The 26,860-nt window shown below is 39.6% G+C and overlaps 1 protein-coding gene across 16 annotated transcripts in view; it reads left to right on the plus strand.

Annotated features, from left to right (window-relative positions):
* The window catches only part of mycbp2 (MYC binding protein 2), a 189,401-nt gene that overhangs the window by 48,032 nt on the left and 114,509 nt on the right, over window positions 1-26,860 (plus strand). For 13 of the 16 annotated variants that reach the window (XM_041198963.1, XM_041198964.1, XM_041198965.1 and 10 more), the window contains exons 11-19: window positions 694-770; window positions 9,707-9,911; window positions 10,958-11,122; window positions 11,236-11,394; window positions 12,656-12,860; window positions 15,102-15,247; window positions 16,169-16,273; window positions 18,365-18,472; window positions 25,635-25,754. In XM_041198963.1, coding sequence (XP_041054897.1) covers window positions 694-770; window positions 9,707-9,911; window positions 10,958-11,122; window positions 11,236-11,394; window positions 12,656-12,860; window positions 15,102-15,247; window positions 16,169-16,273; window positions 18,365-18,472; window positions 25,635-25,754 — 1,290 coding nt within the window. The remainder of the gene's footprint in view (window positions 1-693; window positions 771-9,706; window positions 9,912-10,957; window positions 11,123-11,235; window positions 11,395-12,655; window positions 12,861-15,101; window positions 15,248-16,168; window positions 16,274-18,364; window positions 18,473-25,634; window positions 25,755-26,860) is intronic. The other 3 variants (XM_041198966.1, XM_041198969.1, XM_041198972.1) reach the window with 3 other exon arrangements.

Consider the following 26,860-nt stretch of genomic DNA (forward strand, 5'->3'; position numbering starts at 1 on the left):
TTTGTGTCCTCTTGCCCTGTTGCTTTCTTTTACATTGCATCCTGCCCTAACTCCCCCTTTCTTCATGTTGCTTCCCTCTTTTCTCCTCTACCCCTTTTCCAAGTTCCCCGAGCTCTTCTCTTTTCTGCCCAGCACTTCTCTCTCTCCCCGCTCCCCAAGTGTCCATGCTATCTGTTTCTTTGCGCTGCAAGTTGATTTGCACCACCCCGACCACATGACTTGTTGGCTGCCTATTTTTTGCAATGTGTCTTCGTCAGTCGCTGTTCATTCACAGCACACACTATTCACTGCACTGTTAACGTTGAAAACTCCATATTATAGCACCACCTACAGGTATGAAATGCTTTTGGTGGTTGGCACTTTTAAATATGATTTTCCATAGATAAACCGCTAAATGGGAAGACAAATATAGAAATAGCTCTTGTATTATTTTGAAAAAAAAAAGCACCCAGAAATTTCTACTGGCAGTGTTACTGAATAGTTTACGTGCTTGTATTTGAACATAGGTGTTAATTCATTTCTCTATGCACAGCATCCCAAGTTTTATGGTAACTCCTCGTGCTGGCAAAATGTAGGTGCCGTGTTGCCAATACCTGGCAATTCCAAAATCTATTAAGTGTATGTACGTAATAGTCTACATCTTTTTGCATTATCTGAATATTCTGAGGTCCTTCAATGTCCATGTTTTATCAGGTACAGGATTTGATGAGGAGTCAGCTGTTGTAGGAGCTGGCAGAGAGTTTGCACTAATGAAAACTGCTAATGGAAAGGTATGTAGAGAAATAATTCTATTTCTTAATTTTTTAAAAAAAATCAAGAAGTTGCTGATGTCAGTTAAATAGTTAATGCTAGGAGTTTTTTTTTGTCTGTTATTTAGACATGTTAATCCATTTAAATGCATCAATACCTCTGCTAAAATGGTGGACAAAGGAAGTCATGTTATTAACCATTCATCTGCTAATGTAGCCAGCATTAATGTTTAGGCTTTTGTTCATTGATCATGTACTCATCTATGGCAGCCAGAAGCTTAATCTGTTTTGACATTTTACTGCAGTCAGGCAATGTAGAATGTACCTGGATAACAAGTTGATTTTTTTCCTTCGCCTGGTAACTACCTGTGATTTCTCTAATAATTTAAGATGTAAATTTTACATCTTCCACCATTGCGTAGAATTTTGATACATCTGTCATGTAACCACTATGAATTACATACAAACATATGAATTAGGAGCAAGAGTAGGCCACTCAGCCCCTCAAGCCTGTTCCACCATTGAATAAAATCATGGCTGATCGGAACTCCACATTCCTGCCCACCCCCTTGTTTATCAAGAATCTATCTACCTCTGCATTAAAAATATTCAAAGACTCTGCTTCCACCACCTCTTAAGGAAGAGAGTTCCAAAGACCCATGACCAATTCTCCTCATCTCTGTCTTAAATGGGGACCCCTTATTTGTAAGCTGTGAACCCTAGTTCCAGATTCTCCCATAAGAAGAAACATCATAAAACCCTTTCCACATCTACCCTGTCAAGACCCATCAGGATCTTCTATATTTCAATCAATTGACCTCTGACTCTTCCAAATTCCAGCAGAAACAAGCCTAGCCTGTTCGATCTTTTCTCATAAGACAATCCAACTATTTCAGGTATTAGTTTAGTAAACCTCCCTGAACTTTTTCCAATGCACTTACATCCTTCTTTAGATAAGGAGACCAATAGTGTACACAGTACTCCAGATGTGGTCTCACCATTGCCCCATATAACTGAAGCATAACCTCCCTACTTTTCTATTCAATTCTCCTCACAACAAGCAATCACATTCTATTAGCTTTCTTAATTACTTGCTGTACCTGCATACTAACTTTTTGCAATTCATGCACTTGGGCACCCGGATCCCTTTGCATCTTAAGAGTTCTGCAATCTCTCACCATTTAGATAATATGCTTCTTTTTATACTTTCTGCCAAAATGTACAATTTCACATTTTCCCATGTTATATGCCATTTACCAGATCTTGGCCCACTCACTTAACCTATCTATATCCCTTTGTAGCTTCCTTATGTCCTCTTCACAATTCACTTTCCTGCCTACCTCTGTGTCATCAGCAAAGTTAGCAACCGTACCTTTGGTCCTTTCATCCAAATCATTTATATAAATTGTATAAAGTTGAGGCCCCAGCACTGATCCACTTGCAACCAGAAATGACCTACTTGTGCCTACTGTTTCCTGTTCACTACCTAACCTTCTGTCCATGGCAATATGTTACCCCCAACTCCATGAGCTTTTACTTTCTGCAATAATCTTTGATGTGGCACCTTATCAAATGCCTCCTGGAAATCTGAGTACAATATATCCACCTTTATCCACATGTTACTTCTTCAAAGAACTACAGTAAATTGATTAAACATGATTTCCCTTGCATAAAACCATGTTGACTCTGCCTGATTACCTTCACTTTTTCCAAGTGTCCTGCAATAATGTCTTTAATAGCTTCTAACATATTTCCTGTGACAGATGTTAAGCTAACTGGCATGTAGTTTCCTGCTTTCTATCTCCCTCTCTTTTTAAATAAAGGAGTTACATTCGCTATTTTCCAATCTAATGGAACCTTCCCCGAATCTAGGGAATTTTGGGAAATTAAAACCAACGCATCAACTATCTCACTAGCCACTTCTTTTAAGATCTAGGATGAAGCCCATTAGGGCCCGGGGGCTTGTCAGCCTGCAGCTCCAACCATTTTCTCAGTACCACTTGCCTGGTGATTGTAATTTTCTTAAGTTCCTCCCTTCCATCCCCTGATTTACAGCTATTTCTAGGATGTTACTTGTATCCCCTATAGTGGTACAAAATGTTTAATTGATGCAAAATGTTCAATTCTTCTGATATCTCCTTACTTTCAATTCTGTATTCCTGAGACTCACTTTCTATGGGACCACGCTCACTTTGTTAACTTTGTTCTTTTTTAAATACCTATAGAAACTCTTAATATCTGTCTTTATATTTCTAGCTAGCTTTCTATCATGCTCTTCATTTTTCCTCCTCATTAATCTGTCATTCTTTGCTGTTTTTTTATATTCTGTCCAATCTTCTGAGTTGCCACCCACCTTTGAATAACTATATACTTTTTCTTTATGTTTGATACTATCTTTAACTTATTTAGTTAACCAAGAGTGGTGAGTCCTTTCCTTGTAATTTTTTTCTCCTTGGAATGTATCTATTTTGTGTATTCTGAAATCTCCCCTGAAATGTCTGCCACTGCATCTCTATTGACCTATCCCTTAACCTAATTTGCTAGCTCACTTTCCCTAGCTGTGCTTTAATACCCTCATGTTGGCCTTTATTTAAGGTTAGAATTCTAGTCTTAGACCTGCTCTTCTCTCCCTCAAACTGAATGTAAAACTCAATCATGTTATGATCACTATTGGCTAGGAACACCTTCACTATGAAGTCATTAATTCTATCTCATTGCGCAATAACAGGTCTGGTATAGCCTGCTGTCTGGTTGGTGCCAGAACGTGCTGTTCTAAGAAACTATTCCAAAAACATTCTATGAATTCCTCATTTCTTCTTAGCTAAATTGATGAATTAACCTGATTTTTGCCCATCTGATTTTTTCCAGTCTATATGTAGATTAAAATCCTCCATGATTATTGCCATACCTTTCTGACAAGCTCCCATTATTTCTTCCTTTATACCCATCCTTCCATCTGGGTAATGTTAGGGGGCCTGTACACCACTCCCACAATTGACTTATTGCCTTTATTATTTCTCATCCCGACCCAAACCACTACAACATCCTGGTTTTCTAAACTTGGGTCGTCCCTCTTTATTGTGCTAATATCATTAATTAACAGAGCCATCCCTCCAGCTTTGCCTAGCTTCCTGTCTTTTCTAAAGGTCATGTACCCCTCAATATTCAGGTCCCGATCTATGTCACCCTGCAGCCATGTCACTGTAATGCCTACCAGATCGTACTTATTGATTTCTATTTGCCCTATCAGTTCATATGTTTTGTTTCGAATGCTTACACAGAGCCTTTAGTTTTGTCCTTTTATTATTTTTGTAACCTCTAGCCTTAACTGCTGATTTACTCTTAGATTTGTACTATCTGTCCCTTCCTGTCATGGTCTGTTTTTCATTTCCCATATTAACACCTTTCTTGCCTTCTCTCTACTCTTTGATTTACAATAGCTTCCCAAATTTGATACCTTGCCCCCACTATTTAGTTTAAAATCCCCTCCATTTCCCTGGTTATATGGTACACTGGTCCCAGTACAGTTCAGGTGTAGACCGTCCCAAAGAGACAGCCCCCATTTTTCCCAGTACTGGGGTCAGTGCCTCATGAACTGGAACCCACTTCTCCCATACCAGTTCTGCATTCATCTCTCTAATTTTATTTACCCTTTGCCAATTTGCATGCATCTCAGGTAATAATCCCTGGAATATTAAATAATCTCTGGAAGCTCTGCTTAATTTGTTGCTTAGTCTCTCTAAGTCTATATTCAGAACCTCTTTCCTAGTCTTACCTATGTCATTGGTACCTACATGGGCCGCAATCACTGGATCCACCCCTCCCACTACAAATTCTTCTCCAGCCTTCAACAGATACCCTGAACCCTGGCACCGGGCAGACAACACAACCTTCTGGACTCTCACTCTCGACTGCAGAGGAGGAGATCTATCCCCCTGACTATGCTGTCTCCTATCACTACCACATTCCTCTACGCTCCCCTGACTTGATTGGCATCCTTCACCATGGTGCCATGGCCAGTCCACTCATCCACCTGCAGTCATTCTCATCTAGACAGGTAGCAAGCACCTCGTACATGTTGGACAAAGCCATGGGCTGAAGCTCCTCCATTGCTACATACTGGTTCCCCTGCCTGACTCAGTCTGACCATCGACCAACTCTGAAGTTCTGCCTGACCTAAGGAGCAGGAAAACTCTCCCCCTCTCTAATGCCCTAAAATGTCCACAATGCAGACTTCAGCTCAGAGCTGCTCACAGCACACCACCAGCACTGCCATTTCTGTCCAACCTTCTTTATTTAATTAGTCAGTTCGTTACTTTGCACAGAAAGTTGCGCTCACCTAGCTTGAATTATTCGTTCATGGGATGTGGGCATCGCTGGCAAGTCCAGCCTTTATTACCTATCCCTAATTGCCTTTGTTCAGAGGGCACTTAAGAGTCAACCACGTTGCTGTGGGCCTGGAGTCACGTGTAGGCCAGACCAGGTAAGGACATCAGTTTACAACACTCAGCGATGGTTTTATGGTCATCATCAGATTTTTATTCAGTTCAAATTTCATCATCGGCCATGGTGGGATTTGAACCCTGGGTCCCCAGAGCATTACCCTGGGGTTCTCTGGAATACCAGTGCAGTGACAATACCTTTATGCCACTGCCTCCCCCTAAATACAAGGAAAGAAACTGAGCAACCACTGAAGGTTGACAAAAGCAGAAGAAGGAGCACTTCTTTCCCCCTCTGCACCAAATTCCCAAGATCTGGGTCATGCTTGCGGACAGAGTGAAAGTGTTTCGTAAAGCTGTTACCCACTGTGTTTAGTCTCCCCAGTGTAGAGGAGACCGCACTGGAAGCAACAACCACAGTAGACCAAATTGAAGGAGGTGCAAGTGAAGCACTATCTCACCAGAAAGGATTAAGGAAGTAAAGGGGCAGATGTTGCATCTTCTACGATTGCATGGGTAGGTGCTATGAGTTGGGGGTGATGGAGGAGTGGATCAGGGTGTCATGGAGAAAACAGTCCCATGGAATGCTGATGGGGGTGTGGTGAAGATGTGTTTGTGGGTGGTATCATGCTGGTGTTGGCGGAAATGGCGTTTAATCATTGAGGCTGGTGGGGTGAAAAGTGAGGACAAGGGGGCTCGATCATGTTTCTGGGAAAGAGGGGAAGTGGTGAGAATAGAGGTGCGGAAGATGGGTTGGACCCGGTTGAAGGCATTGTCAACCACATGGCGGGGGGGAGCCCTCGGTTAAGGAAAAAGGAAGTCATGGCAGAGGCACCGTTTTGAAAAGTAGCATTATTGGAACAGATGCGACGGAGGCAGAGGAACTGGGAGAATGGGATGGAGTCCTTACAGGAAACAGGGTGAGAGGAGCTGTGGTGGAGGTAGCTGTGGGAGTCGGTGAACTTGTAATGAATATTGGTAGACCGTCTATTACCAGAAATGGAGATAGGGAAGGCAAGGAAGGGAATGGTAGTGTTGGAGATGGACCATGTAAAGTTGAGAGCGCGGTGGCAATTGGAAGCAAAATCGGTAAATTCTTCTAGGTCCAGACGAGAGCATGAAGCGGCACCAATACAGTCATTGATGTACCGAGAAAGAAGTTGTGGGAGGAGGCCTGAGTGAGACTGGTATAAGGAATGTTCCACATACCCCATGAAAAGACAGCATTAATTGGGGACAATGCGGGTACCCATAGCCACATCTTCTATTTGGAGTAAGTGGGACAAGTTAAAGGAGAAATTGTTCAGTGAAAGAACAAGTTCACCAAGGCGGAGGAGAGTGGTGGTAGGTGGAGATTGTCCAGGTCTCTGTTTAAGGAAGAAGCGGAGAGTCCTCGGACTGTCCTGGTAGAGGATGGAAGTGTAGAAGGACTGGGCATCTATAGTGAAAAGGAGGGAAGATCCTCAGAGGAGATGAGGTCAGTAACAGTCCTGGAAACAATGGCTTGATGTTTGGTGGTGGGTCATGGTCCAGGGAGAGATAGGAAGAAGTGTCTGAGAGTTGGTACTCACCCTCGGCAAGGTAGAGGTCAGTGCGTCAGACAACAATAGCAGCACCCTTGTCGACAGGTTTGATAACAAAGTCAGGATTGGACCGAAGAGAACGGAGTGCAGCAAGTTCAGAAGGAGACAGATTGAAGTGGGTGAGAGGAACAGAGAGGTTAAGATGACCAATGTCACGCTGACAGTTCCCAACGAAAAGTTCAAGAGCAGATAAGAGGCCAGAGGGAGAGTTCCAGTTAGAGGGAGAATACTGGAGGTGGATGAAAGGATCCGTTGAACGGGGGAGGACTCCTGCCCACAGAAGTGAGCTCAGAGACGCAGGTGACCGAAGAAGAATTCAGCATTGTGTGGAGTCTGCAGTTCATTGAGGTGAGGGTGTAAGGGGATGAAACTTCATCCTTTGCTGAGCACAGACATTCCGCATCAGAGAGGGGAAAGTCAGAGGGTATCGTGAATACATGGCAAGGGCTGGGGTTAGAAGAAGGGATGGGGTCAGAGGGAAAGGAAGGGGTGGAGGGTCCCAGACGGGCATTGGTGTCAATAAGTTGTTGGAGCTTGAGTCCCCTCTCACTTGAAAAGAGGAGAAAAAGTTCCTTATTAAGGCATCAGATGAAATGAAGAATAAAGTGAAACTGGGGGCAAGGACAGATTTGAGATATGGTGAGTTGGTGCTGCTGGAGAGAGATTGAGTGCATATATATGGTGGCGCATGGCATTGAGTATGGATCTCAGGATGCAGCGAGAACAGCAGTCTGAGGAACGTTGTTTGTCCCGGTGGATTCGAAACATGAGAGATGGAACTTAAGTTGGAAACATGTAATCCTGGGTGGATTCGAAACATGAACAGAATTGATGTTTCCAATTGTCCTATTTATGAAAGGTTCATAATATAACAACATTAGAGTTGTTTTATTACTGGAATAGCGCAACTGTATAACCTGAAAACACACAATCTTCGGTCATAATGTGATGCTCATTTTCAAGCACATTTTATAATTTCTATTTTATACTGCTGTGCTCTAAATAGCTATCATGACCTTGATTTTGCACTAAGAATAATGATGAGGCCATCAGTGCTCACTGGCATTAAAGAGTAAATTGGACAGCAACTTCCTGCATTTGCACATGCACAGTTAAAATTGTGAAGCTGTGATCCTACTTCCCCTGCTCCTCCAGAAGCACCACTACATTGGTATCTTGCCAATGAGCTCAGCATTAAAACAAAGGGTGGACTGTGAATTTAAGGCTGCTTGGGCAATACATTCCAAACCTGTGATCTCTACCAACCAGAAGACCAGGTGCATGGAAACACCACCAAGTGCAAGTTCCTATTCCATCCTGACTTGCAAATATATCACTCTTCCTTTCCTGTCACTGAGTCAAAATCCTGGAATTCCCTCCATTACAGCACTGGTGTACCTACAGCGGTTCAAGAAGGTGGCTCACCACCACCACCTCGAGCGCAATTGGGGTGGTTATTAAATGCTGGTATTGCTGGTGATACCCACATTGCACAAATGATTTTTTAAAAAGTTCACGTGCTTATCTAGTAATCATGTCAGTAAATGTTGTGGTTTATCTATTCAAATATAAATGAATGTTTAATGGTGTGATAAGCCATACTGACAAATAGCCTTTTTGGCACTTAAAATTTACCTTTAAAATGTGGAGTTAATTTTCTTCAAACTTTAATTGTTTTTGGAGATTTAAAGCTTTTCTTACCTTTTCTTTGCCTCTTTTACCTCTCTTTTAATTCCATGTTTCTTTCCCTCTCTTCCCTTATTCTCTGTGATTTGATATTAAATTAAATTTTTCAACTTAAACTTGGTGGTTTAAACTCTGCATGTTAATAAGGATTGAAAAAAGATTTAAGTTTATAAAGCGCCTTTCAGAACCTCAGGTTGTTCCAAAATGATTTGCGGCAATTAAGTATTTTGAAGTGTGAGCATTGTTGTAATGTGAGCCAATTTGCACACCGCAAGCTCGCACAAATAGCAATGTTACAATGTCAAGATGATCTGTTTTTAGTGATATTGGTTGAGGACAAATATTGGTCATTACTTGGGGGAGAACTTCTCTTTTTGTTCTTCAGAATAGTGTTATGGGACATTTAATGCCCATCTGAGAGAAGACAGGGCCTTGGCTTAACATTTCATCAGAAAAATGGCTGATCTAATAGTGCAGCATGTCCTTAGTACTACACAGGAGTGTGAGCATAGATATTTGAGCTCAAGCCTTGGAGTGGGACTTGAACACTAGCTCAAAGATAAGAATGATTCCAACTGATCCATGGCTGACACCTGAATGTGGTTGGTTAAGGAAACACACAGATCCCCAGTAGAGAACTTTGCTGTTTTCAGTTGTCACTGCATGTTGGAGTACAATGTCTCCCAGAAAGTCTGTGGCTAAGGTGTCTGTAAAATCCAGACCAAAATCCAGTGATAGATGTCTAATTTGTGGTCTGCATACTTTGGTGGAGAGTTTAATCCATATGCCAATACACTGGTATTGACATAACTGAAGTTCAAATGCATTCTTTCTAGGAGGTTGATCACAAGTGGTTAATAATCAGTGGTACCAACTCAATATCGTTATGTGGTCTTGTACAGCTGATTGTAAACTTAGCACACAATACTGTAAAACTGATTATCACAGCTAAATAAAATTTGTACTTTTTATGGGCAAAAGCCAGCCTGCAATAATACTTAAACTTGGCTGGTTCCAAAATATGGCGTATATGTTTTGGAACATTTTTTTTGGTGACAAATGAGCATCTTCAATCCCAGTTACATTTTAATTGCAATTTTAAAGTTTTTGCTCAGGTTAGTTTTTTTGCAGGCTTGTAGTCAAATCATGATGGGTGTTGCTGCTCTGTTTGAAATGTGATAGAATACGCATATTTGAATTGTGCAGTTTTTTTTAAAAATAAAAGTAAGTTTTCCTGTTTTGCCATTAGATGTATTATACTGGTAAATATCAGAGCCTTGGGATCAAACAAGGAGGTCCGACTGCAGGGAAATGGGTTGAACTAGCCATCACCAAATCACCAAAGATTGTACAGTTCTCTGTGGGCCATGATGGCTCTCATGCCTTAATGGTGGCTGAAGATGGAAGTGCTTTCTTCACTGGCTTGGCTAGTAAAGGAGAGGATGGTGAATCAGGTACAAGTTTGGAAGCGGGCATATTTAATTAAATTTCATGTATGCTAATACTCTGATTTAAAATAACCATGAGCATTAAACATCTGCGCAGCCATTTCAGAGCACTAGTTCTTTGAAAAGCAGGGAGATAGAATTCTTGTAGTGGTCAGCCATGAATGACAGCAAAGATGAAAATGGTTAGTGACACTGGATTTGATGGAACCCTATAATGGGTATTTATGAAGAGTTCTGAAAGGATCCTTTTAATATGCTCCCATTCTTCAAATCTAGCACTTCATGTTATTTAAAAAAAAATACAAGGAATATTATAAGTTTTTGATTTTCATCTCCAAGTGGAAAATACTGAAAATAAATTGTTTGATCGAAAAAAGAGTTACATCCTGGCATCTCGTGTTTAAATGGATATATACCATTTTAAGTAAATACATGAATCTCAATTTTACTGTCTAAGACAATTAAAATAGAAAAATATTTATCCTACTTTCTAAGTCTTTGATCTAGCTGCTGTTTCCTAGAAATTTCCTTTTTTAAAATTTGACTTATTTGGATTACCGTCTTGGAGTGGTTGGAAAGTCTGTTCAACCTGCTCTCATGCCCCGGGGAGATGGGGAATGGGGAGCAAAATATAGGCACAACTTTTGAAACTAATTTCCCATTTGGAGGAGATTACCTTCCAGCTGTCAGTGATGGGGTGGAAATACCTGCATCATGGCACAGCCGCATTCATTTCATTGGAGGTTGCCGCTTGAAACTGGCTTATAAACTGATGCGTAAACACCTAACCTTGGGGAGAACATGATTCCAGCTGGGTACACTGCATAAACAGAAGTATTCTCTTTTCACCTGATAGTCATATCATTTTGATGCAGTTGTCCTCCCTAGAGAAGGCTTGGACACTTGAGATTTAAAATTGAACTGAGTGCAAAGTATACTTCAGAGGAGTTGATTATCTCTGGAATTGTTTTCCTTTTCAAATAAAATGAAACATTGTGTATTCTACAATAGAAATGTATAGCTATTGACTTGAGTTTGCTATTTCATTGTAGCTAAAAGCCGACGCCAACCAAAGCCTTATAAGCCAAAGAAAATGATCAAAATGGAAAGTAAAATAGCAGTCTATACAGCGTGTAACAATGGAAGCAGCGCTATCACAACAAAAGAGGGAGAACTGTACATGTTTGGCAAAGATGCAGTTTACTGTGACAACTCAGGTTAGTAATCTAAAATTGCTAATGTATTATTGTGCATTATGTAAAAACATATTCAGTGACCCGTAATTGGGATAAGCACGTTCTCAATTTTTTTAATATAAATCTATAAATAGGTCTTGTGACTGAGTTGAAGGGTCACTTTGTGACACAAGTAGCCATGGGCAAAGCTCATGCCTGTGTGTTGACTAAGAATGGAGAAGTTTGGACATTTGGTGTGAACAATAAAGGACAATGTGGAAGGGAAACTGGTGCACTCTGTCAAGGTGGAAAAGGTAAGCAATGTTCATCTAGGAGCAGCTCACACTTTCATTTTAAGATGTCTGTTTGTTGTTGGAACATTCCGTAGTTACTTTTTTTCCCCAAAATATGCTTCCTTTGAGTGAACCCTGGCTCTTGCCAAGAGCATTAAAAAGTCTGTTGCCTTGAACAAACAAGTGATTCATGAACTGAAAATACTAGAATTACGAAGATCTATCAGCATATGAAAAGAGAAAAGGTTCATGTTTTAAGTGGAGACCTTTGCATTATTTTTAAAGTAAGAGAGAATTTTCATTTTTCTTTCATGGGGATCCGCTTTAGTCTCCATTGGCACCTGTGACTGTTATGTGTCAGGCAGTTCTATTTGATTTCCATTGATGGCAGTGCTTTGGAATGGTCTGGATGCAAGTATGAAAAAGAGAAAATTTATGCCAGGCCTAGATGTGGCACACTCGGGCGTTAAATTTTATTTCACAGCCTGATTGCCTCCAGATTGGACCTAGACTGGTTTGAAACTTGACAACGTTTTTCCTAGGCATGGCTTTGAGTGCAATTGAAGATGGTCATTGGTACAAGAAAATGGCTTGCTATTTCCTCCAAGGTGGTATTTTTTTAAAAAAGCATGTGGCTATGACCTGAAATACTTCAAACTGAAAGATTTTTCAGCAAGGTTTTTCTACAAAGTGAGAAGGGTCAGTGGATAAAGATTGGAACACTTTTCAGTTTTTGCACCCAGTGCCAGCCTTAACATCAGGTATAGTGCAGGTTAAATGAAGGATAAACCTCTTTCCATGTTGTTTTGAGTTAATACATTTTAATTTTCCATACCAGCTATCTAAATGGCCGTTCTGACTGAAAACAACAAATTAATACTTCACTGACCTTTTTGATGCGCGTTAGCACTTTGAGCTCAGCCAAACTTGTGACACTTTTATAAAAAAAAATCTTCCCCCTCCATGGATGTTGTGGTGAAATGGTTAGAACACGTTTCCATGTCTTTCACTATTTGGCAAGGGAGAAGCATTGAGGCCCTTAAATATCCAATGGAAGCAGTGCCTTGTGCTTGTCTGCCCAGCATTGTAGTTGAACAAGGTGCATAACCTATTGAAGACTCACTCACTTATATTTGTCAATGTAATTGGTGTCATTTAATTGTTTGAATAGTTTTATTCTTGGCCAGTTTTAATTAGAATAAATGAATGTTAAATAAATGGTAGGACTAATTTAGGCAGGCAGATTTTTATGAAGTGACCCAGGTGTTTATTTCTTGAGTAGGTTTCAATGTGGAAAACATGGCAACAGCAATGGATGAAGATTTGGAAGAGGAACTGGATGAAAAGGATGAGAAATCTATTATGTGCCCCCCTGGAATGCACAAATGGAAACTGGACCAGTGCATGGTGTGCACTGTTTGTGGAGACTGCACTGGTTATGGAGCCAGTTGTGTCAGCAGTGGGCGACCAGACAGAGTTCCTGGAGGGTGGGTTCAAAGTGTGCTGTTGTTTCGTATTGAACTGGTAACTGTATGTTTGAAGTATCAAAAAAGTAAAATGATTAATTGAGCAAAGTACTGAGGATTTGGTAAATATAATCTGTAACAAAAGCAAAATAATGTGGATGCTGGAAATCTGAAACAACAATAGAAAATGCTGGAAACACTCAATAGACTAGGCAGCATCTGTGAAGAAAGATAATTTTATGTTTTAGGTTGATGATCTTTTCTCAAAGTTGGATCTGTAGTTGAGTCAATTTAATTATACACATGTCTAAAGCGAAATGACCCTTTTTTGTGACTGTCAGAAGCTACTTTTCAAAGCTCATATCAATTATTAAACAGCTGACATAAACATGCTTACCTTGCAACATCTTTATTGATCCTGTGGAGGCCTTTTTAAAAGATAGTTATGGGCTAACCTTGCTGTATGTAAAAAAAAAAAGTGAATCCTGGTTAACCATTTGATTTTGTCAGTAATGGAAACTTCTGGAATCTTTTCATCTTTGCATTTCATGATATAACTGTAATTCTTCCTCATTTAAATGCCAAGCCAGGTATGATTCATGTATTTTGCAAGGGGAGTAAAGAAAAAAGGAAATCAAACTACATGGAAATTATTTTTCTTACCTCTCTGCCTTTTGTCCAGTGATTTTTCTCTTATCCTGAACTGAGCTTCAGTCCTTTATCTCGCATAGTTCACAGTGGCTTCCTTTTTATGTTTCTCCAAGAAAGTGTATTTTTTTCTCACAATTAAGAAATTCAGCTCCTCTCCAGACAGGTATATTGAGTTTTTAAAGCCACTGACATGACCTGCAAAAAGTGCTCTGTTCAGATTATTGCACCTATTCGTCCAGAAGCCAAAAGAAGTCACTCTCAAGGTACCATCTAAGAGAGGCTTCCTTTGGACCAAACAGAGGTTTCTTTTCATAAAGAAACTTGTCAAGTCAGTGCCACTATAGTACAAGCTGCTGTAGTGGTTGCCAATACTCTAAGATGAATGCAACTTAAATTATTGTTGTTGGCTGGAAGATTTGTAATCTGGAGAACATGTCAAATACTTAATTATCCTTACCTGTGCAGATGTGCACGACTAAGAATTTAAGTTCTCTATGGGCATCCAAATTAAACTCTGGAATTAACTTCCCTAAAAGTGCTTTTTAATTAAATGGAGGCTCCCCTAAAAGGCTTCATTAGGCACAGACTAAGTTTAAAAGCTACTCTTCACATTACTGATGACTATAATACACTACCATTAGCACATTTGGAGTATATCTTTGATAGTGAAATTGTACCTTAGGCTTTGAGATTATTTTTCCAGACTTGTACATGGCAGTGCATGTCCTAGGGCTGATGGCAATGGCTATCTATTATAACTAATGAATCAGTGCAACTTTTGAGACTGTGACTAAATATGTTCACTAACACATTCCATAATCCCAAAAATTCAAGATCAAGTGCACTAATAGCTCATTGAGATGGCAAATTTAGTGCGTTTTGCACTTCACTTTTAGACTTTAAGCTGTCTCGCTATAGTTTCTGCTTCCTTCCAAAGATTGGGTGTATTCATTTGTGAATGTAATCAAGTCAAGCTTCCATACCTTTCTGCTCAACATCTTGCTGAGGTTCAGAGCTTTAAGATGGGCGCTTATAGCAGGTGTAAGGTCCACCATATCAGTAGGACTCAATAATTGGAGTTTCCAGTCGCTCATTTGGAAGGTTCATTCATGATTTTTGATCAAAGTGACACCCAAGGTTGCATTTCTTCGTGTAGAATTCTTGAAGTGTAATAATTTCAACTAAATGGAAAACAGGGTAATCAGTTGTAGTTTTAGATGGTTGTTCAGCATTAAATTTTTCATTTTTCTTTCTAATCCTTTAAGGCAACTAAACTAGACATTGTTTAATTAATTTCCAATTCTGGAAAAATCCAAATCAATCGCATCAACCATTACAGCATTTTTGTCTAGTATTACTCATTAGCTCATATTCCACTGCTGTGCGTTTCTCTTGCATTACTGACTGCTGCATTATCTTTTTGCTGATTCATCTTCAGTTTGTTAGAAGTCATTTCTTTATAACATGTAGATGCTGCAAGTGTTATGGTAATTTGTGGTGTCTGAAAAAATCAAGTTTAAAGGTAATTGCATTAGTGGATTGTAACAAACACTGAAGACATGTAGGAAAGTATTTGTTTCAATTATATGCTTTCATCATGGTCTATTTTAGGCTTTGTGGATGTGGATCTGGTGAGTCTGGTTGCGCACTCTGTGGTTGCTGTAAGGCCTGTGCCCGGGAGTTGGATGGACAAGAAGCGAGGCAGCGAGGAATTCTTGATGCTGTTAAAGAGATGATCCCTCTGGATCTTCTTTTAGGTGAGCGTTTTTAAAAGCACAACCCGATTTTTCTGAAGTTTAGCTTAATATGGTATCAAAACAAGATCCGACAATGTGTAGCACTCGAATTTCTGTTGTCTATTTAAAATTTCAATCAGAAGGAAAATAAGTTTCAATGAGATGGCCCTGCAATTTATCAGATTAATCAGATTTAGAGGTACTAATATAGATCTTTACAGTCCACCTGAAGTAACTGCCATTTGAAACAACTTTTCACATTGTATTGAAGGATGTTATACTAAGTGATGTAATGAAATATAATTCAGAATCCTAAAAATTGCAAGGTGGAGGCACTTTGGCACACCAAACCTATAGGGATTGCTACTTCTATTACTGTACTCGCATTCTCCTTCCTTTCCTGGGTATCTTTAGTATAATTTTCCTCATATGTACTCACTTGGCTTTTCATTGATGTGAAGTTTCTGCTTTGATTTTTGTAGCATCCTCCACTTACTTGCAAGAGTTGGTCACTAGTAATTCATTTTCAGTTCATCGTTAGATGATGACTGTTCATTTATTCCAGACATTCAACTCTATAATATTTGAAAAATATTTCATTTTATAAAGGATTGCATGGTAATGCAGTATTTGATCATTGACAGCTCTGCACAGCAAAACAGAAAACATTGCATTAAAATGTTTGTTTTGGATGGAAGATATCACTTAACTTTAAAATGTGGGAACAAAGCTTTCATAAAAACCCCCAGTGCTATATAAAATAAATGGTAACTATAAGTACAATTTTAGCTCTTAAAATACGCCCCCAATAAATAGGGGTTTGGGAATTTGTGCCTTATTGCTACAGGATTAAATGAAATTGAAAAAATTGGAAGAATATTTAAATGAGTGTGTTTCCAGGACCCACAATTTTTTTTCTTTAAATAATTGTAATTCTTTCAGCAGGACCTGTCCCACCAGGAGTCAATATAGAAGAACACATTCAACTAAGACAAGAAGAGAAAAGGCAACGGCTGAGCAGAAGGCACAGGCTGGAAGAAGTGAGAGGTATGTTTTTTGTAAAGGCTTAAGTGACAGATGACATCCTTCTAAAGTAGTGTTTTTCAGACAGAAGTTTAAAAAAATTTTTGACACATTAAATATTCTGGATGATTGTTGATTCCCATTAATCAGGCATTGTATCTAAATTTGAAGTGTCATGCTAAATGATCTTAAAAAAAACTAATTGCTGTGGTACAATTTTCAACTCTAAAACTGCACCATGATCTGATTAAACATTATGTCATCTGCTTAACTAATTGAATGCTATATTTCACCATAAAACCTACTGGAGAATTCACTATAGTTATATATAGCACAATTTTAACTGGCTTAAAAAAGTACTTCAGAAAAGTTCTCTCATAGCTAACAACTTACATTTATATAGCACTTCACAGGAGCAATTATCAAACAAAATTTAGCACCAAGACACACACGGAGATATTAGGATAGGTGACGAAAAGCTTTGTCAAAGATGTTGTTTCAAGAGTGTTTTAAAGGAAAAAGAGAGAACTGGTATTTCAGGTAAATAAAGAACTTCAGCAAACTCTTGAAGATTGCTAGTTAAGGGTCTATCAGCTGCATAGAAATATCTTGAGCTGAGTTGCTTACATCTTCTCAGTTATTTGAAGAATTCAACATGCATCATGGTTGTTTGTCCATCTTGGATCTGTATTGTTGTTGACTGAGCTATAGCTGTACAGCCTCGGCAACTATTGCTGGCCTTAATTACTAATAGAGCTGGGAATTCCCCCATGGTGGGGCTTAAATGCACCACTACGCAATTTGTACATGAGTAGACTTGAACTTCAAGCAAGTCCAGGTTAGAAAGAAAGGTTGGTATTTTTGTAAAGTTCCTTATCACAGCTCAACACCTCAAAGTCCTTTATATACAACATATTACATTAAAGTGAAGTTGTAAAAGCTTTGGAAGGTCAGAAGGATCCCACAAGCAGTACTGAGATTAGTAACCAATTAATTTGTTTTTGGTTCTGCGCAAGGGATGAATATTTGTAAAGACACAGAATTTCCTGCATTTTAAACATCATCACTGGATCTTTAATGTCCACTTGGAGTAGGCTGATAAAGCCTCAGTTTGGCATCTCATCTAAAGAATAGCATCTCAATATAACACAGTTTCAACATTGGATTATCAGTTGCATTGTTCCTTTTTAAAGTAATAGAATTTATTTTCCCCTTGGCTTTTTCTCTACTAGTTGTCAGTCAAAAAGGATGGAAATCTTTAGATAAATTGTCTTAAGTCAAAGATTAACTCCCTCATTCTTATAGTGCTACATTGCATCACTTCTATCATGTGTTATGAAGTGTTGCAAGTATATTTTCCAGTACTATAATTACCACTTTAGGTGGACAATTTATTTTACTGAAACTCACCTCTGTTTGGGTGAAGCAGACACAAATACTGTTAAATTTATTTGTAACAAAACAAAGGAGCTTCTTATGGCACAGAAGTAATGGTTTCATTGTAAGTATCATTCACAAAAAAAATCATGACCTGCTTCAGCTAAGTTTCCAAATGCTTTAAGACCTCACATGTTACAAATGGTTTGTTGACGTTGTTGTGTTTTCTTAACATCTTAATACCAGGAGCGAGGGGTGTCAAGAATTTTGTTTGGATGTAGTTTCAAAGCAGCAGCATGATAATCTGAATACAGAGATTTTTATTGTTGAAGTAACTGATATTTTGCTGAACAAGACATGCAAAAGTAAATTTTTCTCTAAGAAGTTCAATAAATTCTTATTTACATTTCTGTAGTGTGCATTTTATCAAATAATAATATGGAAAATAAAGCAGCTGAACCCAAGTGCACAAAATTTGTAATTGTAAATTTATTCAGAATTTGTTTGAAATTTATCATGTTTATTATTTGTCATGTTATTGTTCTGTCATTCATCAACATTTTTCCTTAATTTTTTGTATTATTATATTACTATCTTCAATGTAGTCTTTTACTCATAATGCCTCAAATACAGTTGATGCCATTTTCTTTTTATATTATAGACAAACAATATTTTTTGTTTTTGACAGTTATTTTATTTGTGAGCTTTCCTATGCATGTGCAAGTTATTTCTCCTCAGGCCCCATTGTATTTCCTGGTCCCATTTATTTGAATCATCGAGAACAGGCCATAGCCAGGCTAAGACCCCTTCCATCAAAGCTAAAGCATAAACGGGACAAGCATAAAGGTACTTGGTCATCCTTCCTTACTGGCTGGAGGACTACAACCTATCCTGCCATTCATATTCTTCTGTCAGCTGAGACTCTGTGTTAGGTGGACAACTGTACAGAACTGATTTTGCTTTTCATGTCTTATTATTGAGTAGCCCGAGGAGAAAATAAAGCTATTCTGGTTTAAGATTGGCTAGATTGAATGGAAACATTGCTTGGTTGCTTCAGTTCGTACAAGAAAGAATGCCTCTTGACTTCATTCAGATTTCTTTTACCTTGTTTTTTGAATTTGTGCAATTCCATTTTGAAGAATGGAGATTGTTGCTTTGAAGAAAGGGAGAATAAATTTTTGCTAAATTGTTACTCTGCTTACAGGTTGCTGTACATTATATAACATATTACCTTGCATTTATGCTTTCTGTATTCTTTCTTGAAAGAAAATTTGCCAGCTGATTTTTCTTGATAATTGCTTTAATGCTTTCCAGTCAAACATGTCTTGATTATATATGGTCACTTGTGTTGCAATCAGCATCTTTCTGGCATTACATGCACGTGCCAACTAATGAATAATGATGAGATGTGCAACTTAACGCAGCTCATGGTCCACAATTGGTGACTTGTAGGTTCAGGGCCTCACTTATAAGCAAAATCAGTTGCCTATTTTGCTTCCCTTTGCTGATTCCTTTTTGAGATTTAAACTTAAATAGGAAGGTTTCTTGGGCTACCGAAAAACAATTGAAATAATTGAACTACTAAAGTCATTTGCCTGGTGTATGCTCTAATAAGGGAAGCAACTGTGACACAAGTAGTTATTTTGTGATGAGAGTACTCCTGTAAATTGCTTCCTTTTGTGCAGTATAAAAATCTCTCGCATTTAATCTCTATTGTGTTGAGCAAAAGGAAGGTCAAGTTACTTGTAAGATTTAAAAGCAGTACTTGTTTTGCTTTGACTGGAAAGGATTAAACGTGTGAAACTTCTTCTTGAACTTGAACTCTGCTCTCAAACTTTTATTTGCAAGTGGTCAGTCTGATTCATTTAAATTTCTCTGCATTTAAAAACAAATCAGAGGAATTAATCAGTATTTAGTGAAAATATGGAGACTGACCTTTGATGTAATTACTCACTGATTTGACCAACTTGGACACAACTCTGCATTTAGTTTTGGCTCAAGCAACCCATTTTTTTTCTTGGACTAAAAATTCTTTAGGATTGAATGCACTGTTAACTCTAGTGTTGTCACCAGGCTTCTGTAATGTTGGCACTAATATACTTTTTGATTGTACTTTAGGTTTAACTGCACTTAGGCTTTAATATTGCATGATGCTTTTATATAAATCATCGTCACAGGTTGTTTCCACTAGTGTGACAGGTGATCATCCTCATTTTGTATTGATATGTACTCCTCCGGATATAACACAAATTTGGAAAGATAATTGTATTGTTGGGTGTCTTTCCACAGTTCGAAGGACCATTGTATGAACTTTTTGTGCAGTTATGACTTTGCTGAAGTCCTAGTGGCAACACTTATTTTCAGATCTTGATGCTTTTAAAGTTCATTTCTAAACTGATGAGAGATTGAGTGAACAAGATTCTGGTAATTGGAAGTAATCATACAGCCAAATCACACAGATTTTTCTTGTATTTTGATTCACGTTACTTACAGCTTATGAATGTTAAAATTCTATACCCCCACAATTTTTGTTGCCCAAGCTTGTTCTTCTGGAGAAAACATTCTTCATTATATAATGGAAAATAAATCTGATTGTGCACTTTATTATTCATGTGTTCAATATTAGAAGTAAAGTTTTTGGACACTTTGCTGGTAACTTCCTGACTTAGGCTGTTGAATGATTCCTTTTGAGCTACACCATTGAGTCATCTTTGCTGCCTTCACCAGGAACATAATGGCCACTTACCTCCACACCAGGACAAATCAGCGTTTCTTCATGACTTCTTTGATTTTTTGAAAATGACTTTGGGCCATGCTAAAGTTCTGGAACACTTGGAGCAAAGATACTTTTGAGTTTTTCATCAGGTTCCCATTTTATTTGTAACTTAAATCTACAGTTCTCCTGGTTTTTATCAGTGTGGTCTTTAATTGTACCACTGCAACCTAATGCAATTGACCAACTTGTATAGATCCTGTCTTGACCATGAGTTTATGTCACCACTGAGTTTTGAAGTTCTCACCATATTATGAAATTTTCCCAGTTGCTGCCTTGAATGAAATCCACCTTTCCATTTTGTTCCACTGCACAGCTATTTGAACTGTGAAAACCATTTAATCTGAAGCTCAGCACAAGGACATGGTTTGACCATTTCATAAGCTGGAAAGCTGTCATGGCCGAAGAGTGTTGGAATTGGACTTCCCTTGACATTCAAGAATGTTGTTGTTTTGTCTTCCCTTGACAACTGCTGTAGTAAGGTGGTTATGTGGGATTATCTGCCCTTCCCACATCCCAGTTGTAAGCATAGCCTTGATGTCACAGGAAGCAATTAGGGCTTGTTTTCAGCTGGGTAACACTTGTTTCCCTCCCATCAAAAAGTTTTTGCGTGTGATTTGACCAAGTTCAGGGATATGGGTACATTGTTATCTCCAGTTCCGAGTTTGATGAGGTTAGGCAGTGTTGTGGCGCAATCAAGGTTGCTAAATGATGCTCATGGCCAAGCATTCAGAGAAATCAATGTCATGGGAGGTCATTCTTCTGGCACTTGAACTCTCCCCAAGCTTAACACCATAATTTTAAATGTCCTTTAATGACTGAACGTAATCAGTTACCTGCAGAATCATGCCAAATATCATTGGATTCATCTTATCTCAAATTTAATTCAACAGTTCAGATATGCTTAACATTAGTTTTAACTTGTGTCCTTTTAGTTTAGCTTAATTTGTTTAATGAATGGGTGAGTAAAAAATTTAATCCAACTGAGCATGAAGAAGATCTATGCCATTGTTTTTCACTCCCAACCATAAGCTCCTCTCTCTTGGCACTGATTCCATTATAGGGTCATTCTGGTTGACCACCTGACAGCATTGGAGGAATACCTCTTGGTGAAATGATTTGAAAATGTAACTTTACATTTTGGCCATTTGTTCCTGCTTAGGATTTTGGCTTGGTTCTAAGCAACTGAAAGAACATGTGAAATTTTGAAATTCTTGATTTTTTGTTTCACTCCAAGCAGTTGTCCTTCCTTTTGATGCTGACTGTGAACTGAATCTATGAATGGTGAACCTATCCTATCTTGTCTGGGTGTGTTCATAAGCCCTATACATCTGTTTTGTCAGATTACATTTTTCTTGTACCAGGAATAATAATGCCAAGTTCTGACCCCCACCCACCTTCCTTTAATTGAAAACCTTGGTTGATATGCACATAATTGTAGCCTTCCCTGTAGATGAGACACAAAATCTTCAATAAGAAATCATATCCCTCATGAGCAAGTTTTTACTAAAAGACAGGATGATGTGGTTCGGAAGAGAAATTGCAGGTGATGGTGATCCTATGCATCTGCTGTCCTTGTCCTTGTAGGTGGTAGATGTCACAGGTTTGGAAAGTGTTGTGGAAGGAACCTTGGTGAGTTGCTGCAGTTTATCTTGTAGATAGTGCACACTGCTGCCACTGTTCATCGATGCTGGAGAGAGTGAATGTTGAAAATAGTGGATCAGCTGCCAGTTAGGCTGGTCGTTTTGTCCTGGATGGTGTCAAGCTTTTTGAGTGTTGTTGGAGCTGTTCTTATCCAGGCAAGTGGAGAGTATTCCATCACGCTCCTAACTTGTGCCTTGTAGATGGTGGGCAAGCTTTGGGGGTTCAGGAGGTGAGTTACTCGCTGACGAATTCCCAGCCTCTTCTGTTCTTGTAGTCAAAGTATTATTCCAGTTCAGTTTCTGGTCAATGTTAACCGCCACGATGTTGAGAGATTCAGTGATGGTAGTGCCATTGAATGTCATGGGGAGATGGTTAGATACTTTCTTGCTGGAGATGGTCATTGCTCACCATTTGTGTGACATTACAACCATACTAAATGGAATGGACTTCGAACAGATCTAGCAACTCTAGACTGAGTATCCATGAGGCGCTGTGGGCCATCATCAGCAGCAGAACTGTACTCAACCACAATCTAACCTCATGGCCCGGCATATCCCTCACTCTACCATTACCACCAAGCCGGGGGATCAACCCAGGTTCATTGAAGAGTGCAGGAGGGCATGCCAGGAACAGAACCAAGCATACCTAAAAATAACATGTCTACCGGGTGAAGCTACAACTATTTGCGTGCCAAAAAGTGTAAGCAGCTTGTGATAGAGCCAAGTGGTCCCACAACCAACGGATCAGATCTAAGCTCTGTAGTCCTGCCACATCCAGTTGTAAGTGGTGATGGACAATTAAACAACTCACTGGAGGAGGAGGCTCCACAAATATCCTCAACTTCAATGATGGGGGAGCCCAGTTCATCAGCGCAAAAGGTAAGGCTGAAGCATTTGCAATAACCTTCAGCCAGAAGTGCTGAGTAGATGATCCATCTTGGCCTCCTCCAGAGGTCCACAGCATCACAAATGCCAGTCTTCAGCCAATTACTCCACGTGATATCAAGAAATGGCTGAAGGCAATGGATATTGCAGAGACTGAGAGCCCTGGCAATATTCCAGCAAAAGCACTGAAGACGTGCTCCTGAACTTGCTACGCCCATAGCCAAGCTATTCAGTACAACTACAACACTGGCATCTACGCAGCAATGTGGAAAATTGCCCAGGTATGTCCTGTATACAAAAAGCAGGACAAATCCAACCTGGCCAATTGCTGCCCCATCAGTCTCCTCAGTAAAGTGACGGAAGAGGTCATCAACAGTGCTATCAAGTGGCACTTGATAGCAGGTTAGCAATAACCTGCTGACTGATGCTCAGTTTGGGTTCTGCCAGGGCCACTCAGCTCCTGACCTCATTAGAGTCTTGGTTCAAACATGGACAGAAGAGCTGAACTGCAGAGGTGAGGTGAAAGTGACTACCCTTGACATCAAGGCAGCATTTGACCAAATCTGACATCAAGTAGCCCTAGCAAAGCTGGAGTCAGTGGGAATCGGGGGTGGGGGAGCTCTCCACTGTTTGGAGTCTACCAGTACAAAGGAAGATGGATGTGGTTGTTGGAGATCAATCATCTCGGTTCCAGCACATCACTGCAGGGCAGTGTCCTCGGCCGAACCACCTTCAGCTGCTTCGTTGATGACCTTCCTTCCGTCATAAGGTCAGAAGTGGGGATGTTGGCTGATGATTGCACAATGTTCACCATTCAGGACAACTCAAATACTGAAGCAGCCCATGCCCAAATGCAGCAAGGCCTAGGCAATATCCAGGTTTAGGCTGGCATGTGGCAAATAAATTTGTTATGCACAGGTGCCAGGTAATAACCATGTCCAACAAGAGAGAATGTAACCATCGCCCCATGACACTCAATGGTATTACCATCACCGATTCCCCACTATCAACGCCCTTGGGGGGTGGGGTGGTGATTACCATTAACTGACTAGAAACTGAACTAGACCAGCCATATAAATTCTGCGGCTACAAGAGCAGGGTCAGAGACTAAGAATCCTGTGGTGTGTAACTCACCTCCTGACTCCCCAAAGTCTGTCCACCATCGACAAGGCACAAGTCAGGAGTGTGATGGAATGCTCTCCTTTTGCCTGGATGAATGCAGTTCCAACAACATTCAAGAAGCTCGACACCATCCAGGACAAAACAGCCCACTTGATGGGCACTCCATCCACAATCATTCACTCCCTCCACCATGACGCACAGTAGCAGCAGTGTGTACCATCTACAAGATGCACCGCAGGAACTCACCAAGGCTCTTAGCACCTTCCAAACCCATGACTGCTAACATCTAGAAGAATAAGGACCGCAGATGCATGGCAACACCACCACCTGGAAGCTCCCCTCCAAGCCACACTCCATCCTGACTTTGGTAAATACCACTGTTCCTTCACCGTCGCTGGGTCAAAATCCTGGCACTCCCTACCTAATAGCACTCTGGGTGTTCCTACACCACACGGACTGCAGCGGTTCAAGAAGGCAACTCACCACCACCACCACCTCGAGGGCAATTAGAGATGGGCAATAAAGGCTGACCTAGCCAGCAATGCCCACATCCTGAGAGTGAATAAAAAGAGATGTTTCTACTTTGGGGAAATCCAAAACAAGGGCCATAAATGCAGTCACTTAAAAACTCAGGAAATTGAGGGAAAGCTCCTTTATCCACATAGAAGTTAGAATTTGGAACCTGCTTGCGCATGGAGTTGTTGAGGCATTAGTTTAGACCCTTTTAACAGGAAGCTGGATCGGTACATAGGTTCAGGTTGGCAAAGCCAAAGTCTAAAATTACATAGAAGACTAGAGCACAAAAATAGATCAGTTGGTCCAAACTGGTCTTTGCTATACACAAGTCTTCTCTTACCCGACTACCTTATCCTTCTAATTATTTTTCCCCTGAGTCTTCTGAACTCGAATAAGTGGAATATATTCCTACAGAGAGGGAGTGTGTGAAATCCTAAGTTTAGATTCTTCACTAGCTTGGTTTCTATGTTCCTAAACTGCTCCCTTCTGCATGTGTCACACACCCAGCTGACCAAAACAAAATGTCACTAAGAAAGATCAAGGGACCTGCATGGTGACACCTTCGAAGGCAAATGTTTCGGTATATTTCCCCACTTGCATACGCAGGTTGAACGTTCAGAGAATGAGGTCACCTATACCAATTATGTGTTTAATTTTTTTTAAGTGTCTTAATTTAAACTATCAATTTATTTATATATTTCTCCAGGGGACTTCCATACGTCTGCTGCCATTCCCACTAACAAAGGTTGTATTTTTTGGCCTACTTAGGTGAATGGGCATGGTACAAAAATTGGTCCCTTTAAAAAAAAAATAAACAAATGGAAGAAAAAGTAGTGGTGGCTGGCAACTCTAAATAATACAGGGCCGCAATACTAGTTTAATAGAAGATCAAAGACTACCTTTTTAAATTTGCATTATATTTACAGCAAGTGTGTATTGGCTTTATGATGAAACCTAAGTTGCTGTGTGTTATAGTCGAGAATCTCCTGTAAATATCGGACTCAACTGTTATGACTATATGCTCTGTTTCGCTGTGTGGATTACTGTGTGTTTGGGCATTTATTTTCAGATGCTAATGGAGAAAGGGTCGATAAAGACACCAGCAAGATTACAACATACCCTCCAGGTGCTCTATGTCTTGACTATGAGCTCCAAGCAATCCAGGTTAGCTGTGGATTTCATCACTCAGGTATGCATATTAGACATTGATTTGAATAGAGAAAAAAAAACTAAGTGCATTTCATGTGCTTGCGAAATCTGAAAATTAGTTGCTTTGAAGTGCAGTCACTTGATATAGGAATGTACAGCACCAGACAAGACCATTTTGGTCCATCTCCCAGTTCAAAAGTGTGCTTCACTATGGTACATTTTCAGTTACATTTCTCACCAGATTTCTGACCAACCCACCTGAAAATTACTAATCACCTTTCTGGGAAGTACATTCAAAAGATTCACCAACCCATTACCAAACAGTTACTTTTAATCTATCTCTACCTTCTATTTTGAGTTTCATCCCATGGCCGCTTATTGTTCCTTGGGTCATGGCAAACAGCTTCTCGAGTTAGTTTTGCTAAGGATTTTGAATATCTCCACAAGTTTTCTTCACTGCTCCTGTAGACTCTCCTTATAGCTAAGATGTCTGATGCCAGGTATCTCAGCATACTTCATTTCTTACGGATCGTTAAAGTGGTTCACCCATAATCATAAAAAAACATTTTTTAGTCATTTCAACTCCGAAATTAACCCATAAAGGCTACAATACTCTCATCTTGCAGAAAGTTTTTTTTTAAAAGCGATATAGTTCACAAAGCAGTTCTATGAAGAATTGTGATCCTCATAAGGAAGTTTGTACTTGTTATCTGCTGCAGATTGAGGGGCTTGTTGGTAATCCTGAGAGTAGAAAAGTTTGCAGTAAGCTGAAATGAGCGTAATTTGTTCGGTTAGATGTTCCTAATGTAGGAGCATGGGATCAATTTTTAAATCTTAACTCCAGGTAAAAGTATTCATAAGTTATGGAAATAGGTCTTGATATTATATGAATTAAGTAGACCAGGATCTGCTAATGTACCATCAAGCGGAAAGTCCTGTTAGGTCGACTATGGGACAGTAATTGCGTTATATCATAACTAGGTTACGCCATTTAGTTTTGAAGTTCCAATGCATTACATTTGGTTCAACATTCGCGAACGAGCCTTCATGATTTTGCCTTTCGGTGTTTAGAAGATGTTGGCTCATAGATTCCTGAGAGCCGCAGAGCAGAAAGTTCAGCTATTGATCCGTTTGGCTTAAAATGTT

Source organism: Carcharodon carcharias, chromosome 11, assembly GCF_017639515.1.
Source record: "Carcharodon carcharias isolate sCarCar2 chromosome 11, sCarCar2.pri, whole genome shotgun sequence".
NCBI classification, from domain to species: Eukaryota; Metazoa; Chordata; class Chondrichthyes; order Lamniformes; family Lamnidae; genus Carcharodon; species Carcharodon carcharias.